Here is an 18,136-nt window from a genome sequence, read left to right on the forward strand (position 1 = left end):
TCTACTAATCCTTCACAAACCACCTTGTATCTGATAGCATCTCTCTAAAGCTTTCCCCAAATAACCCCTTCCTCTCTCTACTCTCATAAAGCTTTGTATTGTCTGTTTACTATTTATAGTAACACTGTTTTTACTACTTCTTTATATGTGTGCTCTTTGAGGATAAAGCTGTGTCTCGTATTTATTGGAACAGTGAAACTAATATTGTTTTTCTTTTAAAACATAAAAACAACTTTAAACACTTAAAAATTTTAAAAGTAACATTTTAATAATACAATGCCATTGTGTAGTTCTAATGTGCTGGTACATCTGTTCTGGTGCCCATATGCATGCATTTCTGCCAAGTTTATAACTAGGAGTAGAATTGCATGATCATAAGATATGCAGACAATCTCTTCTGTTAGGTATTGTGCATTTTCTTTTTTAAAAAATATATATTGTTTTAGTTATACATGGACACAGTATCTTTATTTTGTTTATTTATTTTTTATGTGGTGCTGAGAATCGAACCCAGTGCCTCACACGTGCAAGGCAAGCACTCTGCCACTGAGCCACAACCCCAGCCCGGTAATTGCGCATTTTCTAGTGAGTGAGAATTCCATCTAGTTGTTCTTTGTCCTTGCTAATGCCTGGTATTGTCAGTCTTTTAAGTTGAACCTTCCAGGATATGAAAAATTGTAGCTCATAGTTTTAATTTGCATTTCTCTGGTAAATAGTCATTGGTTAGTTGGGTTTTTTAAAATATTTTTTCTATTTGTTAATAGACCTTTATTTTATTTATTTATATGCAGTGCTGAGAATTGAACCCAGTGCCCCACACATGCAATGAAAGTGTGCTACCACTGAGCCCCAGTCCCAGATATCTTTTTTTGCCTAGTCTAGTCTCTTGCCCATGATTTCTAATCTGTTGTTCTTTATTTATTGACTTTTATACGTGTTCCTTATGTATTTTGGATGTGAGACATTTCTTGGTTATATGTTTGCAGATACCTTCTGTGTTCTGTGGCTTATCTTTTTATTCTCTCTCTCTTTTTTAAACATTTATTTTTTAGTTGTAGTTGGACACAATACCTTTATTTTATTTATTTTTATGTGGTGCTGAGGATTGAACCCAGGGCCTTGCACGTGCTAGGCGAATACTGTACCGCTGAGCCACAACCCAGCCCTTCTCATTCCATAATGGTCTTTTTTTATAAAGTTCTTCATTTTAATATAGTTGAATTTGTCAATCTTTTCCTTTATAGGTAGTGCTTTTGGCACATGTAACGAAGACATATTCAAAAATGTTCATAGCAGCTTTACTTGTATTAGCCAAAAGCTGGAAACAACTCAAAAATCCATCACAGAAGAATGGATAATTATATTGTGACATAGTCAAACAATAGGATATTATTTAACAATGAAAATGAGTGAACTGCTACATGTGACAATGTGTCTGAACTTTAGAAATATAATTTTGAAAAAAGACATTAAAAATACAGACATATAATTCTAGAATCTAGAAAGAAAAAAAAATTTAGTTGAATTAAATAATGAAACCCAAACAGAAAGATATTTTATATTAATTAATTATCTCAGAAAAACAGTGGTATAATTATTTTGTAAAAAAAAGGTCAGTTTTCTTCTATATATTACCTCAGGCAGATTAGTAACTCCCTATTCTAAAAGGTGTTTGTTAAGCTATTAAATCCTTAAGTGGGAAATAACTTTTCTGAGATCTTTGAAGAATGATATACTATTAACTTTAAAACATTTCCTCAAACTTTTAAATTAAATGTATCTAAAAGTAAAGTAGGTCATTCTGCAAAATTTTGAAAACTATGACAGAAAAAGAAATAACCCATAATGCCATTAAAACATAGTATTTTTGACGGTTTTTTTCTAGTTCAATCCTTTTCTTATAAACAAATGACATTAAATACATACTACATGTATATTATCTTATATCCTGTAGTATATTATTGTAAGCATCCAGTGTTTCTTTTTCTTCCCAGTGGAATAGATAGAATGCTCTAATTATCTCTTCTGTCTTACATATTCACATTTAATTTGTAGAGTTCAGAGGAGCAACTTTATTTCTACATTGTTTCAAGTGAAAATGTAAAGCGTATTTTCTCTAACTTTTGTTAACTTTTGGTTCCTTTCTTAGTTTACAGCTGACCTTGAGCAGTTTGATCAGTTACTGCCCACTCTGGAGAAGGCAGCACAGCTGCCAGGCCTGTGTGAGACCGACAGGATGGATGCTACAGTCACCAGTGTAACTGTCAAGTCAGAGATCCTGCCAGCTTCACTTCAGTCCACCACTGCCAGACCCACTTCCAGGCTGAATAGTATGTGTTGGGGACAACTCTTTGTTTTAAATATTTAGCAATAATGTGGATTAGTACTTTGTTGCTCACTGTTGTTGCAGAAACTTTTTCGGGGGAGGGTGGCAGGGATCAAGAATGAAGTATCTTTATCTATAAACAATAATCAGTTATATTTAGACATGAACTTAATTCATGTATATTTTAAATAATAGCATAATCTCTACCCTCTCATGATTGATGTTAGGGTGAACAGTTGTTGTTAAGAAGAGCAAGTTCATGTTCTTACCCAAAGCATTCCATAACACAGCATTCAGAAATATAATAGTGGGTCAGATCACATTTCCCAGAACATCCTCCTTGAACACTAGTCTTATGAGTTGCAAGGGGTAAAAAAAAAAAAAAAAAAAAGATCTGTGCTAAAATACCCCAGGCAAAAGCTGCATGTCCTATATATTTTCCTGTTGAAGTGTTACTTACCTATTAAAAGTTTTGAAAGGTCCTGGATTAAACCAGTTTAGATTCCTTTAACCTACTATTGCCTACACTTTCTTGATTATGAAATTTTTTTTCTCAAGTAGTATCTATTACTCAGGAGAACGAGTTTTCTGTGGAATATTATTTAGGAGACAACTGTATGAAAGTATGTCACTATCATTCTAACCCAGGTTAGTGTTCTCCTAATTAAGAGATATTTTGATAGTCTACCCATTGATTTTTTTTCACTCATCAGACTTCAAAGTTGAATAAAACCATTGTGCAACCTTGAAACTGAAGGAAACTAACTAAAATTCAAAATTTATTAGGGTTCCTTACCTTCGTCTTGTCACTCTAGTGGGATCTGATGTGAATCTTCATTTATTTCAATCTTACTGGAGCTTTTAACTATCATGACCCAATTCCTGAAAGTTTATCAAGATTTCCAGACAGCTACAAAGAATTTTGAGTCATCTATGACATTTTTGGAAGCATGCTTTAGCTGACCAGAACATTACAGCAGGAGTCAGCAGCCTAGATTCAAGAATCACATTCTCCATTTATTGACAATGTTACATTGATAAAATGAATTTTCTGAGTCTTACTCTCTTTATCCACAAAATAAGAATTAGATAAAATGATCAAAAGTTTCTTCTAGGGCTGGGGATATAGCTCAGTTGGTAGAGTGCTTGCCTAGCATGCACAAGGTCCTGGGTTCAGTCCCCAGCACCACACACACACACACAAAAAGTTTCTTCTAATTGAAACAGAGAAGCTGCAGACTCTGGGATAGCAGGCACAACTAGGGAAACAGAAAAGTACTGAAAATAGATAAAATGGAAGTCTGCATAGTAATTGATTTAGATTCCTTGCTCCCTTCCCCATTAAGTATGAGAAACTTGTTGTGGTCAGCTTTTTTTGCTGCTGTAACTTAAAGACCAGACCAGAACAATTGTAGAAGAGGAAAAATTTATTTAAGGGCTCATGGTTTCAGAGGTCTCAGTCCATATGCAGCCAGCTTCATCATGGCTGAAGAGTGAGGCAGAGGAAAACATCTCATATGATGATCAGAAAGTAAAGAGACTCTACCCGCCAGATACAAATATACCCCAAAGCCACGCCCCCAATTCCCACCTCCTCCAGCCACACCCTACCACTTCAGTTACCACTCACTTAATCCCTATCAGGGGATTAATTCACTGATTGGGTCAAGACTCTTAGAACCTAATCGTTTCTCCTGTGAACCTTCTTGCATTGTTTCACACGTGAGCTTTTGGGGTACACTTCACATCCAAACCATAACAAGACTGAACGTGTTTTCTCAGGAGACACTACATAGTCACTAAATGTCTGGATATAGATATATAAGGGGTGATCCCTTTTGCACTCTAAGCAAAAGCCATCTTGCCATCTAATTGTCCAACAATGAAGGCTACCAGAAGAGACCAGCCTTGCACCAAGCCCTCCCAGGCAGTTATAGAGCACTGCAAAAAACAGGCACAGCCAAGGATCATTAGGATTTTGAGGAAAGTCCACAACTTCAAAGAGAGCAAAAGAAACAAAGTATGTTGTGGAAATGTACAATGAGTGCATGAACTGAAAACAACAACAAAACACTATTAAAGTCTTTGGAAAGATAAAGATATATTACCCATGAATAACATAGGAAGGGAAAAAAGGACCAAGAAATTAGATGTCCATAATAAAAAACTACGAGGAAAATGTGAGACAGTAAAACTGAGAAAAGCTATGGCTGTATTGTGCACTATGCATGTGTTTGGTATGTGCTCCATCAGATGGGGACAGAAAATAGTTTCTGAGGAAAAAACAACTATCAGGAAGCTGTAAACTGAACAATTATCAGAACTTACATATAATTGGAAGGTGTTAAAGTTAAATCAGAGTAGGTAGACCTTTCTGAACATCTGGGGCATTTGGAAGAAAAATTAAAAGGCCTCTCCTTAAGATTAAATTTACTCTAGACCTTCTCTTAGAAATTTAGAAAAAAACAACCCTCAAAAGGTTCAAGCTGATGTACAAGTGAAATACCTGACAGAATGATATTCTATCACTTTTTTTTTGAGAGGGAGAGAGAGAGAAATTTTTAATATTTATTTTTTAGTTTTCGGTGGACACAACATCTTTGTTTGGATGTGGTGCTGAGGATCGAACCCGGGCCACACGCATGCCAGGCGAGCGCGCTACCACTTGAGCCACATCCCCAGCCCCGATATTCTGTCACTTTTAAAGAGGACACCAAATTTCACTCCCAACAATGTAATATTCCTAATCTCCAGAATCAAATAAAAAATTAATAAAGCCTTTTCTTCTATTAGATGCAGGGTCTCTGGTTGTATTCCTAAGTCCTTGATCCATTTTGAGTTGAGTTTGCATGGTGAGAGATAGGGGTTTAATTTCATTTCGTTGCATATGGATTTCCAGTTTTCTCGGCACGATTTGTTGAAGAGACTATCTTTTCTCCAATGCATGTTCTTGGCACCTTTGTCTAATTTAAGATAATTGTGATTTTGTGGGTTAGTCTCTGTGTCCTCTATTCTGTACAATTGGCATTGGTCTACCAGTCTGTTTTGGTGCCAGATTCCTTAATAAGACTCCTGTGGTGCAAGAATTAAAATCAAGAATCAATAAATGGGATGGACTCAAACTAGAAAGTTTCTTCACAGCAAAAGAAACAATATGAGATGAATAGAGAGCCTACATCTTGGGAGCAAGTCTTTACCCCTCACACATCAGATAGAGCACTAATCTCTAGGGTATATAAAGAACTCAAAAAGCTAAACACCAAAACAACAAATAACCCAATTAATAAATGGGCCAAGGACCTGAAGAAACACTTCTCAGAAGATGGTGTACAATCATTCAACAAATACATGAAGAAATGTTCATCATCACTAGCAATTAGAGAAATGCAAATCAAAACTACTTTAAGATTCCATCTCACTCCAGTCAGAATGGCAGCTATTATACATACAAACAACAATAAGTGTTGGCAAGGATGTGGGGGAAAAGGTGCACTCATACATTGCTGGTGGGACTGCAAATTGGTGCAGCCAATATGGAAAACAGTATGGAGATTTCTTGGAAAATTGGGAATGGAACCACCATTTGACCCAGCTATCCCTCTCCTCAGTCTATACCCGGACTTAAAAACAGCATACTACAGGGACATAGCCACATCCATGTTTATAGCAGCACAGTTCACAATAGCTCAACTGTAGAACCAACCTATATGCCCTTCAATAGAGGAATGGATAAAAGAAATGTGGCATATATATACAATGGAATATTACTCAGCAATAAAAGAGAATAAAATCATGGCATTTGCAGGTTAATGGATGGAGTAGAGAAGATAATGCTAAGTGAAGTTGGCCAATCCCAAAAAACCAAATGCCGAATATTTTCTTTGATATAGGGAGACTAATTCATAGTGGGATAGGGAGCGGGAGCATGGGAGGAATAGATAAACTCTAGATAGGGCAGAGGGGTTGGAGGGGAAGGGAGGGGGCCTGGGGTTATTAATGATGGTGAAATGTAATGATAATTATTATCCAAAGCAGGTATAAAGACACAAATTGGTGTGCATATACTGTGTATACAACCAGAGATATGAAAAATTATGCTCTATATGTGTAATAAGAATTGTAATGCATTCTGCTGTCATATATAAATTTTAAAAAATTAATAGAAGTAACAAGAACCTGACCCCAAATCAGGAGAAAAATAAGTTAATAGAAACAGTCCCAGAAATGATAGAGATGTTAGAATTAACAGACATGTTAAAATAATATTTTTTTAAATTTTTTTTAGTTGTTGTTGAGACACATGCCTTTATTTTATTTATTTTTATGTGATGCTGAGGATTGAACCCAGCGCCTCTCATGGACTAGGCGAGTGCTCTACTGCTGAGCCACAACCCTAGCCCCTTAAAATAATATTTTAACATTAGAATAGTATAATATGTTGAAGGATTTAAAAGAAAATGTGAAGATAATGAGGAAAGAGATGTAGACTACCAAAAAAATGCACAATAGAAAGTGGTAAAGCTGAAAATTGCTGTATGTGAAATGAAATGTAATTGGGTAGGTTTTACAGCAATTATATTAGACAGTGTGGAGGAAAAATGGCAGTTTTTGAAGACACAGTAATACAAACTATTCAAATTGATGGATAGAAAATGCCAAAAAAAATATAGAGAACATCAGTTTTGTGTGGAACAATAATCAAGCAATCTGACATTTGTCATATAGTACACATAATCAAAGAAGAAAAGGGAAACAGAAAAAACTTCAAAAAAAATCATGGTCAAATGCTTACAAATGTGTGAAAAACTATAAACCAAAAGATCCAAGAAGTTTAAGGAACCCTAAATAAAATAATAGAACTACTCTATGGCATAATCTAGTCAAATCACCTAACCAGAAATTTTAAACCAATGATAAAACAAAAATTGTAAAAATAACCAAAGAAAATTGACACATCATGATATATAAACAATAGAAAACTATTGACTTCTATAACTTGGGAGTATTTATATTACTTAAATGAAACGAAGATGAAAAGAGATATAAAAATGAAAGTCAGACAGTGCATACTTATAATCCCAGAGACTTGGGAGGCTGAACCAGGAAGATTACAAGTTCAAAGCCAGCATAGGCAACTGAAGGAGACCCAATTTCAAAAAATAAAAAGGACTAGGGACATAGATCAATGGCAAAGTGCCCTAGGATCAATATTCAGTACTTCAAAAAAAATTTTTTTTTAATTTAAAAAAGATGTAAAAATTATATAAGATGAACAAAGATGAGGAAACAACTGACTTCCTATGTCTGGTATCATTCAGAAATACAGGTGAAATAGGATGTGTTCAAACCAAGCTGAGGAAGTTTATCACCAGCAGACCATATTACTCTTCAGGCTAAAAGGAAATAAATCCAGGTAGAAACTCATCTACGTGAAGTTGGGAAAAGCATCAGATAGAGTAATAGTAAAAGTGTAATTAATTGAAAATTTCTTGTTTAATAAACTTGTTAGTTTCCTTAAATGTAAAAGATAACTGTTTAAAGCAAAAATAAGTAAAATGTCTGACAGTATTAGAACAGATGGGACAGTAGAAATTTGAGACTAATCTGTTTTATATAGCATAGTATAATATTTGAGGCTAGGCTGCTAAAAGTTAAAGATGCATATTGTCAATAGAAAAGTATTCTATAAGAGTCCTGATTCTATATGTCAAAAATCTTAAAAAAGAGCTACTTGAAATATTCAGTGAACTTAACAGGGTCTCAAGATGTACACTCAACTTAAAAAAAAGTCATCTGTCTTCTGTGTACCAGCTGCATATAGTTGGATAATGATATAGGAAAAAACAATTTACAAAAAAAGTTAAGGCATAAATTTTAGAAAGAATAATATATGCAACACTCTACACTGAAAAATTATAGGGTTGAGAGTGGATAAGTAAATGCAGAGAGAGATTATATTCATGAATTAAGATTCAGTATTGCTGTCAGTTATTCCAGAATTGACCCATATAGTTTTAATGTAATACCAATAAAAATATCAGTATGCATTTTAGTAGAAACTGATAGGCTTTTTCTAAATTTTATGTGGGAATGCAGAGGTCTTGGAATAGCTAAGACCACTTAGAAAACAAGCAAACAAAAACTTGGGAGTATTTATATTACTTATAAGTATAGTCTGTAAGACAGAGGGTTGTGAAATAAGAATAATATCAAGGAGGTAAGTGTGGGAGATCAAAGGCCTTGTCTATCATGATGGGAAGTCAGTCCATCTAAATGGAGCTATCAAAAAGTAGTAGCACAGGCTGGGGTTGTGGCTCAGTGGTAGAGCGCTTGTCTAGCATGTGTGAGGCACTGGGTTTGATTCTCAGTATCACCTATAAATAAGTAAATAAAATAAAGGTCCACGAACAACTAATAAAAATATTTTTTTAAATGTAGAGGCATTTGCAGGTTTAGAAATAAGTAAGCAAATACCAAAGAAAACAGGCACAAGTTGTGAGTGGTTGCCTCAGTTGAGAGGTTGGTAAGTAAGGGATCGAAAGGTGTAAGGCAGAAGACTGGTTTTATTTGTTATGGGCCTTTTGGTTCTGACTTTTAACATCATATATGTGTGTTAATTTGATTTTTTTTTTATTGTTGGTCGTTCAAAACATTACATAGTTCCTCATACATCATATTTCACAGTTTGATTCAAATGAGTTATGAACTCCCAATTTTATCCCGTATACAGATTGCTGTATCACATCAGTTTCCCTTCCATTGATTGACATATTGCCTTTCTAGTGTCTGATGTATTCTGCTGTCTGTATTATTCTCTACTATCCCCCCTCCCCTCCCCTCCCCTCCCCTCCCCTTTTCTCTCTCTACCCCTTCTACTGTAAATCACTTCTTCCATTTGAATTATCTTGTCTTACCCCCTCCTTTCCTCTTATATGTCATTTTGTATAACCCTGAGGATCGCCTTCCATTTCCATGCGATTCCCCTTCTCGTTTCCTTTCCCTCCCACCTCTCAACCCTGTTAATGAAAATCTTCGTCTCAAGCTCTTCGTCCCTACCCTGTCCTTGTTTCCTCCCCTTATATCAGAGGAGTCATTTGGTATTTGTTTTTTAAAGATTGACTAGCTTCACTTAGCATAATCTGCTCTAATGCCATCCATTTCCCTCCAAATTCTATGATTTTGTCATTTTTAAATGCAGAGTAATACTCCATTGTGTATAAATGCCACATTTTTTTAATCCATTCATCTATTGAAGGGCATCTAGGCTGATTCCACAATCTTGCTATCGTGAATTGTGCTGCTATGAACATCGATGTAGCAGTGTCCCTGTAGCATGCTCTTATTAGGTCTTTAGGGAATAGACCGAGAAGGGGAATAGCTGGGTCAAATGGTGGTTCCATTCCCAGCTTTCCAAGAAATCTCCATACTGCTTTCCAAATTGGCTGCACCAATTTGCAGTCCCACCAGCAATGAACAAGAGTGCCCTTTTCCCCACATCCTCTCCAGCACTTATTGTTGTTTGACTTCCTAATGGCTGCCAATCTTACTGGAGTGAGATGGTATCTTAGGGTAGTTTTGATTTGCATTTCTCTGACTGCTAGCGATGGTGAGCATTTTTTCATGTACTTATTGATTGATTGTATGTCCTCTTCTGAGAAGTGTCTGTTCAGGTCCTTTGCCCATTTATTGATTGGGTTACTTGTTGTCTTATTGTCTAATTTTTTGAGTTCTTTATATATTCTGGTTATTAGGGCTCTATCTGAAGTGTGTGGAGTAAAGATTTGTTCCCAGGATGTAGGCTCCCTGTTTATCTCTCTTATTGTTTCTTTTGCTGAGAAAAAACTTTTTAGTTTGAGTAAGTCCCATTTGTTGATTCTAGTTGTTAACTCTTACGCTATGGGTGTCCTATTGAGGAATTTGGAGCCTGCTCCCACTGTATGTAGATCATAACCAACTTTTTCTTCTATCAGATGCCGTGTCTCTGATTTAATATCAAGCTCCTTGATCCATTTTGAGTTAACTTTTGTGCAAGGCGAGAGATAGGGATTCAGATTCATTTTGATGCAAATGGATTTCCAGTTTTCCCAGCACCATTTGTTGAAGATGCTATCCTTCCTCCATTGCATGCTTTTAGCCCCTTTATCAAATATAAGATAGTTGTAGTTTTGTGGATTGGTTACTGTGTCCTCTATTCTGTACCATTGGTCCACCCGCCTGTTTTGGTACCAGTACCATGCTGTTTTTGTTACTATTGCTCTGTAGTATAGTTTGAAGTCTGGTATCGCTATACCGCCTGATTCACACTTCCTGCTTAGTATTGTTTTTGCTATTCTGGGTCTTTTATTATTCCATATGAATTTCATGATTCTTTTATCTATTTCTACAAGAAATGCAGCTGGGATTTTGATTGGCATTGCATTGAACTTATAGAGAACTTTTGGTAATATCGCCATTTTGATGATGTTGGATCTGCCTATCCATGAGCAGGGTATATTTTTCCATCTTCTAAGGTCTTCTTCTATGTCTTTCTTTAGGGTTTTGTAATTTTCATTGTATAAATCTTTCACCTCTTTTGTTAGGTTGATTCCCAAGTATTTTATTTTTTGGGGGGATATTGTGAATGGAGTAGTTGTCCTCATTTCCGTTTCAGAGGATTTGTCGCTGATATACAGGAATGCCTTTGATTTATGCGTGTTGATCTTATATCCTGCCACTTTGCTGAATTCATTTATTAGCTCTAATAGCTTCTCTGTAGACCCTTTTGGGTCTGCTAGGTATAGAATCATATCATCTGCAAATAGTGATAATTTAAGTTCTTCTTTTCCAATTTTTATCCCTTTAATTTCTTTCGTCTGTCTAATTGCTCTGGCCAGTGTTTCGAGGACTATGTTGAACAGAAGTGGTGAGAGAGGGCATCCCTGTCTTGTACCAGATCTTAGAGGGAATGCCTTCAATTTTTCTCCATTCAGAATGATGCTGGCCTGTGGCTTATCATAGATTGCTTTTACAATGTTGAGGTATGATCCTGTTATCCCTAATTTTTCTAGAGTTTTGAACATAAAGGGATGCTGTACTTTGTCGAATGCTTTTTCTGCGTCTATCGAGACTATCATATGGTTCTTATTTTTTAGTCTATTGATGTGGTGGATAACATTTATTGATTTCCGTATATTGAACCAGCCTTGCATCCCATGGATGAATCCTACTTGATCATGGTGTATAATTTTTTTGATATGTATTTGAATCCGGTTCGCCAGAATTTTATTGAGGATTTTTGCGTCAAGGTTCATTAGAGATATTGGTCTGTAGTTTTCTTTCTTTGAAGTGTCTTTGTCTGGTTTCGGAATCAGGGTGATGTTGGCCTCGTAGAATGAATTTGGAAGTTCTCCCTCTTTTTCTATTTCCTGAAAAAGCTTGAAAAGTATTGGTGTTAGTTCCTCTTTAAAGGTTTTGTAAAACTCTGCTGTATACCCATCCGGTCCTGGGCTTTTCTTAGTTGGTAGTCTTTTGATGGTTTCTTCTATTTCTTCTATTGTTATTGGTCTGTTTAGGTTGTCTATATCCTCCTGGTTCAATCTGGGCAGATCGTAAGACTTAAGGAATTTATCTATGCCTTCACTATCTTCTATTTTATTGGAGTATAAGGCTTCAAAATAGTCTCTGATTATCTTCTGTATTTCTGAAGTGTCTGTTGTGATATTGCCTTTTTCATCCCGTATGCTAGTAATCTGGGTTCTCTCTCTTCTTCTCTTCATTAGCATGGCTAAGGGTCTGTCAATTTTATTTATTTTTTCAAAGAACCAGCTTTTAGTTTTGTCAATTTTTTCAATTGTTTCTTTTGTTTCAATTTCATTAATTTCAGCTCTGATTTTGATTATTTCTTGCCTTCTACTTCTTTTGCTGTTGTTTTGCTCCTCTTTTTCTAGGATTTTGAGATGAAGTATGAGATCATTTATTTGTTGGTTTTTTCTTTTTTTGAGGAATGAACTCCAAGCAATGAATTTTCCTCTTAGGACTGCTTTCAATGTGTCCCATAGATTCCGATATGTTGTGTCCGTGTTTTCATTTAACTCTAGGAATTTTTTAATTTCCTCCTTGATGTCTTCAATAACCTATATGTCATTCAGCAACCTGTTGTTCATTCTCCAAGTGATGCTTGATTTTTCCTTTCTTCTTTTATCATTGATTTTCAGTTTCATTCCATTATGATCAGATAAGATGCATGGTATTATCTCTACCCCTTTATATTGTCTAAGAGTTGCTCTGTGACATAATATATGGTCTATTTTTGAGAAGGTTCCATGTGCTGCTGAAAAAAAAGTGTAACTACTTGATGTTGGGTGGTATAGTCTATATATGTCAATTAAGTCTAGGTTATTAATTGTGTTGTTGAGTTCTATAGTTTCCTTGTTTAACTTTTGTTTGGAAGATCTGTCCAGTGGTGAGAGAGGTGTGTTGAAGTCTCCCATGATGATTGTATGGTGGTCTATCAGACTCTTGAACTTGAGAAGAGTTTGCTTGATGAACACCGCTGCACCATTATTTGGGGCATATATATTTATGATTGTTATGTCTTGTTGGTTTATGGTTCCCTTGAGCAGTATGAAGTGTCCTTCTTTATCCCTTTTGATTAGCTTTGGCTTGAAATCTGTTTTATTAGATATGAGTATGGACACGCCTGCTTGTTTCCGCTGTCCATATGAGTGGTAAGATTTTTCCCAACCATTCACCTTCAGTCTATGGATATCTTTTTCTATCAGATGCGTCTCCTGTAGACAGCATATTGTTGGGTCTTGTTTTGTGATCCATTCTACTAGCCTGTGTCTCTTAATTGGTGAGTTTAAGCCATTGACATTTAGGGTTATTATTGAGATATGGTTTGTACTTCTATCCATATTTGTTTGTTGATGTTACTAAACCTGATTTGTTATCCTCTTTGACTACTTTCCCCCCTTTACTGTCCTACCTCCCATTGTTGGTTTTCAATGTTATTTTCCATTTCCTCTTCCTGCAATGTTTTGCCAAGGATTTTTTGAAGAGATGGTTTTCTAGCTGCGAATTCTTTTAACTTTTGTTTATCATGGAAGGTTTTAATTTCATCTTCTAACCTGAAGCTTAATTTTGCCGGATACACGATTCTTGGTTGGAACCCATTTTCTTTCAGTGTTTGAAATATGTTATTCCAGGATCTTCTAGCTTTCAGAGTCTGTGTTGAGAGATCAGCTGTTATCCTGATTGGTTTACCCCTAAATGTAATCTGCTTCCTTTCCCTTGTAGCTTTTAAAATTCTTTCCTTATTCTGTATGTTGGACATCTTCACTATAATGTGTCTAGGTGTGGATCTCTTATGGTTTTGTACATTCGGCGTCCTGTAGGCTTCTAGGATTTGGGATTCTGTCTCATTCTTCAAGTCTGGGAAGTTTTCTCGTATTATTTCATTGAATAGGCTGTGTATTCCTCTGGTGTGGAGCTCTGTGCCTTCCTGTATCCCCATGACTCTTAAATTTGGTCTTTTGATATTGTCCCATATTTCTTGGATGTTCTGTTCATGGTTTCTTAGCAGACTTGCTGAGCTGTCTATGTTCTTTTCCAGTTGAAATACTTTGTCTTCATTGTCTGATGTTCTCTCTTCTAAGTGATCTACTCTGCTGGTAGTATTCTCAATTGAGTTTTTAAGTTGGTTTATTTTTTCCTGCATTTCTAGTATTTCTATTTGTTTGTTTTTTATTTCCTCTATCTCCCTGTGAAATTGATCTTTTACTTCCTGGATTTGTTTGTCAATGTGATCTTTCATTATCTGATTTTGCTGTCTCATGTCTTCCTTGAGACTCCAGATCATCTGAAGCATGTATATCCTGATCTCTCTATCTGACATTCCATCTGTTGCACCTATTACCTCTTCCAAAGTTGAGTTGACCTGCATTGCCTGTGGTCCTTTCTTTCCTTGTCTTTTCATACTGCTGGCGTTTCTTTCTGCTTGGTGAAACTGTTGTGTTTTGAAATTTTCCCTCTATTTATTTATATTGCTCTTGTATAGTTGAATAATCACCCTTGCAGGGCATGTAGTGGCTGTGATCCTCCTCCAATTGGTGTGATCCGTCTACCACGCTGGCAGGCCCTAGGTCTGCTCTGCTGGTCGGTCAAAGGTCCGCCTACCCAGCAGGCACGAGGGGCACCTCTATCACTCCGCAGGTTGCTGGGCCTAACCTCCCGATGGGTCGAAGGTTCGCCTAGCTTGCAGGGGGCTGCTCCCGGAGCGGGAGCTAGGCCTCCCGGGGGAGCCCGGATGGTGGAGGCCGACTGCCGGTTCAGGCGGGGCGGGCCAAGCCGCACTGGGTGCCGGCGGCTTGCAAACGCAGCTGGTATCAGCAGTACTTAACTCCTGCACCCGCTGCGGGGGCACCTTTATCGCCGAGTAGCTGCGGTAGCGTGGTTGGGAACCGGGCGGGTGGGGCTGCTTCTCCCAGGGCGAGAGCTGGGCCTCCCGGGGGAGCCCGGATGGCGGAGGACTGCCAGTTCGGGCGGGGCGGGCCAAGCCACTCAGGGTTCCCGGGGGTTGCAAAGGTGGCTGGCGTCTGCAGGACTTAACTTCTGCACCCGCCACGTGGGCACCTTTATCGCCGAGTAGCTGTGGCCGCCTGGTTAGGAAGCGGGCGGGTGGGGCCGCTTCTCCCAGGGCGAGAGCTAGGCCTCCAGGGGGAGCCGCCTGCCGGAGCGGCTGATGGTTGGGGGACTAGACCTCTGTGCCCGCGTGGTCTTCCAAGATCCACTTCTCTGGGGCAACCTGTCACTTCGAGTAAACCTACCAGTTCACGGCAGCTCTCCTCTTAAGGAAGTTATGCTAGAAGTTCCTCCGTAGCTAGGCTGCAGCTGTTTCGATGAGTCTTTCATATCCCGTTAAAGTGGAGACGTTGGAGTCGCTGCTTCCTCGCCGGCCGCCATGTTGGATCTCCTAATTTGATTTTTTAAAAAGTTAATAAAAATAGAAAGTGTCTGTTGGCTCTGCAGTCCGAAGAGGTGTTTTTTTCTTAATAGCCTTTATTGAAGCAAATGGTCCTTTTCTCGAGTGAAATTTCCCTCTTGAATAGAGCTCCATATAAAAAAGCTGTAAGTAGGCTAGAATCTGTTATACTTTATGCTGATAAGTATGTAAAGCCTAAAAGCATAGAGGGGAAGATATTGAGGTAGGTGAAGGGGAAGACAACAGATGCAGATAGGTAATCAACAATGTTTAGCTATAGACTGGAAAGAAAAAAGTAATTCAAAAGGCATAAGGCTAAGGAAGGAAGTTAGGTGCAAGAAAGGATAAAAGAATTAAGTACTGGAGAAAGAAAAAGGAAGACAAGGACAAAAAATATGCTAGCATATAAAGGAGAGAGGAAGAATCACTTCTAACTCTGTTCACCTCTGACCCCCAAACTGTGTGCATCACTACCTGTTACTCGGAACCAGGGTCTAGTATCAGTTGGCCCAGGTCTTGACTTTGTGTCACCCAAGAAAATCAAACACTTTCTTTACTTTAGTCTTCAGTCAGAAGTTGGACTATGCCAAGTGCAAGATTAACCACCATCATACTTCAAAATCTGAGCTACACCAGTTAAAACTCCAGACTTTATCCGCCATAGTACCCATCTTATCTCTCATACATTTCCTTTCCTTCCCATTTTGTGCTGTATTTTGAGAGAAACTCTGGGCCCGTTTCCCAGATCAAAACTGAATCTTTAACTCTATCAGTTCTGTTCTTCAGTCCATCTGTTTCAGTTCTTTTAACCATGCTCTCATGTTTTTACTTTCTAGAAATTCTTTTTCTTAGGAATTATTACTTTTATGAGTGGAATAGACTTTTTAATCTGTATAATGATATTTATTTTATTTACTAAGGTTCATCCATTTTCTGTATCATTCCTTTCTTCTTCATTTTCTTTCTATATTAAATTTGCTGTATGTTTCCTGCTATTGACTTTTCTTAAACGTTTATTGAATTTTGATGTCTCTCCATATATACTGAAAAACACTTAGAATGAAAAAATGCTGGTAGCTAGCATATTTCTTTAGCTAAACTGAGAAATCCTTTTCTCCTGGCAGTAAATATAAGTTCTGATTAGAGAAGCCCATTTCTCTGTCGTTGAAAGGGAATAGGGCTTTGATGGTAGGGAAATCCCTTGGGGCAGCCCTAGCATCCACTTTGGGAGATCTCCTGGGCAGAACTCCCACCCAAAGTCACAAATACACCAGTTAGATCCCATGGGCAGACACCAGAGTCAGCTGCACTCTGAGTAGAGTCCTGATGGCAGCTCTTCTGTTGCCCTTTGATTATCCCAGCAATCACCCTTGGCCTATTCCTTTACTCACTTGAATGACACTGAGTTTGGAATTATTATGGTACTTTTCTGGAAAAACCTATCCTGGAAAATCCTCTTTTTACTGTTTTATAGTTCAGTTGAAGTTTTCCCCTGAGCTTGTTTCCAGCTGGGCTTTATTTTTCAGAAATTCTTCACTTTCAGAAATTCAAACACTTTCTACTGCCATGATATTTCTTTTGCCTTTCTTTTAGCTGTGGATTTTTTCCCTCTTTTTCTTTTGTTTATTTCAGTGATATTTTTGAAGAAAAGATATAGGTAATAAATCTGTTGAACTAGAAAATTTCCTTGGGTTTCTGTACATATGAGAAAACTATGATTCAGAGAATGAAAAGGAAAACACACACACACACACACACAGAGACAAAAGCTTGCTCAGAGTTACACAATTAATATATGTAGACAAGGATTTAAATCCCAGTCTTCTTGAGATTTATATGTGCATGTACATGCTCATGCGGTGTGACCAAGTGGTTTAAACAGTTTGCACATATAAATCCCAGGCAGATTGAGGTATAAGAGCACAGCCAACACAGTATTGGTTTTTCAGCATAGACATCTTATAAGAGAGTATTGTTGATCAAAATGTGTACAGCTTGCCTCTTTGGCAGTACCTTCAAAACCATGGCACTGTTCTTTTGACTGTCTCCAAGTTCTTGTTCTTTAAGGGTGGATTTGATTGTTGAAAATTTCCAGTTATTTAGAACCAAATTTGTTGATCAAAAAAGAGTAATAATTTTTTTAATCAAAACTAAAATTAAACTTGTGAGATTTATTTTCTTGAAGGACTTGTGGACTAGTTAAGATCATTCCTGAAGATTCTAAAAATATTTGAGGATTAACATCACTAAAGCAAGTGAAAAACCTCCTCAGTTGGTATTTTTTGTTGTTTGAACACACACATTCTGGGATGATTATTTTTTTAAATCCTATTAATATGTAGTATATTAAAATTTTTGTATAGTTATGGCTGGGGATATAGCTCAGTTGGTAGAGTGCTTACCTCTCATGCACAATGCTCTGGGTTCAATCCCCAGCACCACAAAAAAAGAAAAAAAATCATGTAGCTGTAAAGATAATGAGTTTCACATATAACATTTTTAGGTTTTGAGGTTACATTGTGTGTTTGTGTGTGTGTGTGTGTGTGTGTGTGTGTTAAGTAATTAACACTTCTGGAGCTGGGGCCATAGCTCAGTGATAGAATGCCTGCCTCGCATGTGTGAGGCACTGGGTTCAATCCTTAGCACCACATAATAATAATAATAATAATAATAATAATAATAATAAAAAGATACAGTCTTCTGCATTCAATACAACACCAAAGAAATGTGTAATGAAAAGTCTCTTCCTGAGGCTGGGGATGTGGCTCAAGCGGTGGTGTGCTCGCCTGGCATGCACAGGGTGCTGGGTTCGATCCTCAGCACCACATAGGAATGGAGTGAAGATATTG

The 18,136-nt window shown here is 37.3% G+C and overlaps 1 protein-coding gene across 9 annotated transcripts in view; it reads left to right on the top strand.

Annotated features, from left to right (window-relative positions):
• The window catches only part of Ncoa1 (nuclear receptor coactivator 1), a 249,632-nt gene that overhangs the window by 181,959 nt on the left and 49,537 nt on the right, over positions 1-18,136 (top strand). For all 9 annotated transcript variants that reach the window (XM_026385104.2, XM_026384981.2, XM_026385416.2 and 6 more), the window contains one exon: positions 2,150-2,330. In XM_026385104.2, the coding sequence (XP_026240889.2) occupies positions 2,150-2,330 (181 nt within the window). The remainder of the gene's footprint in view (positions 1-2,149; positions 2,331-18,136) is intronic.

The sequence above is a fragment of the Urocitellus parryii genome, chromosome 12 (assembly GCF_045843805.1).
Source record: "Urocitellus parryii isolate mUroPar1 chromosome 12, mUroPar1.hap1, whole genome shotgun sequence".
In the NCBI taxonomy this organism is placed as follows: domain Eukaryota; kingdom Metazoa; phylum Chordata; class Mammalia; order Rodentia; family Sciuridae; genus Urocitellus; species Urocitellus parryii.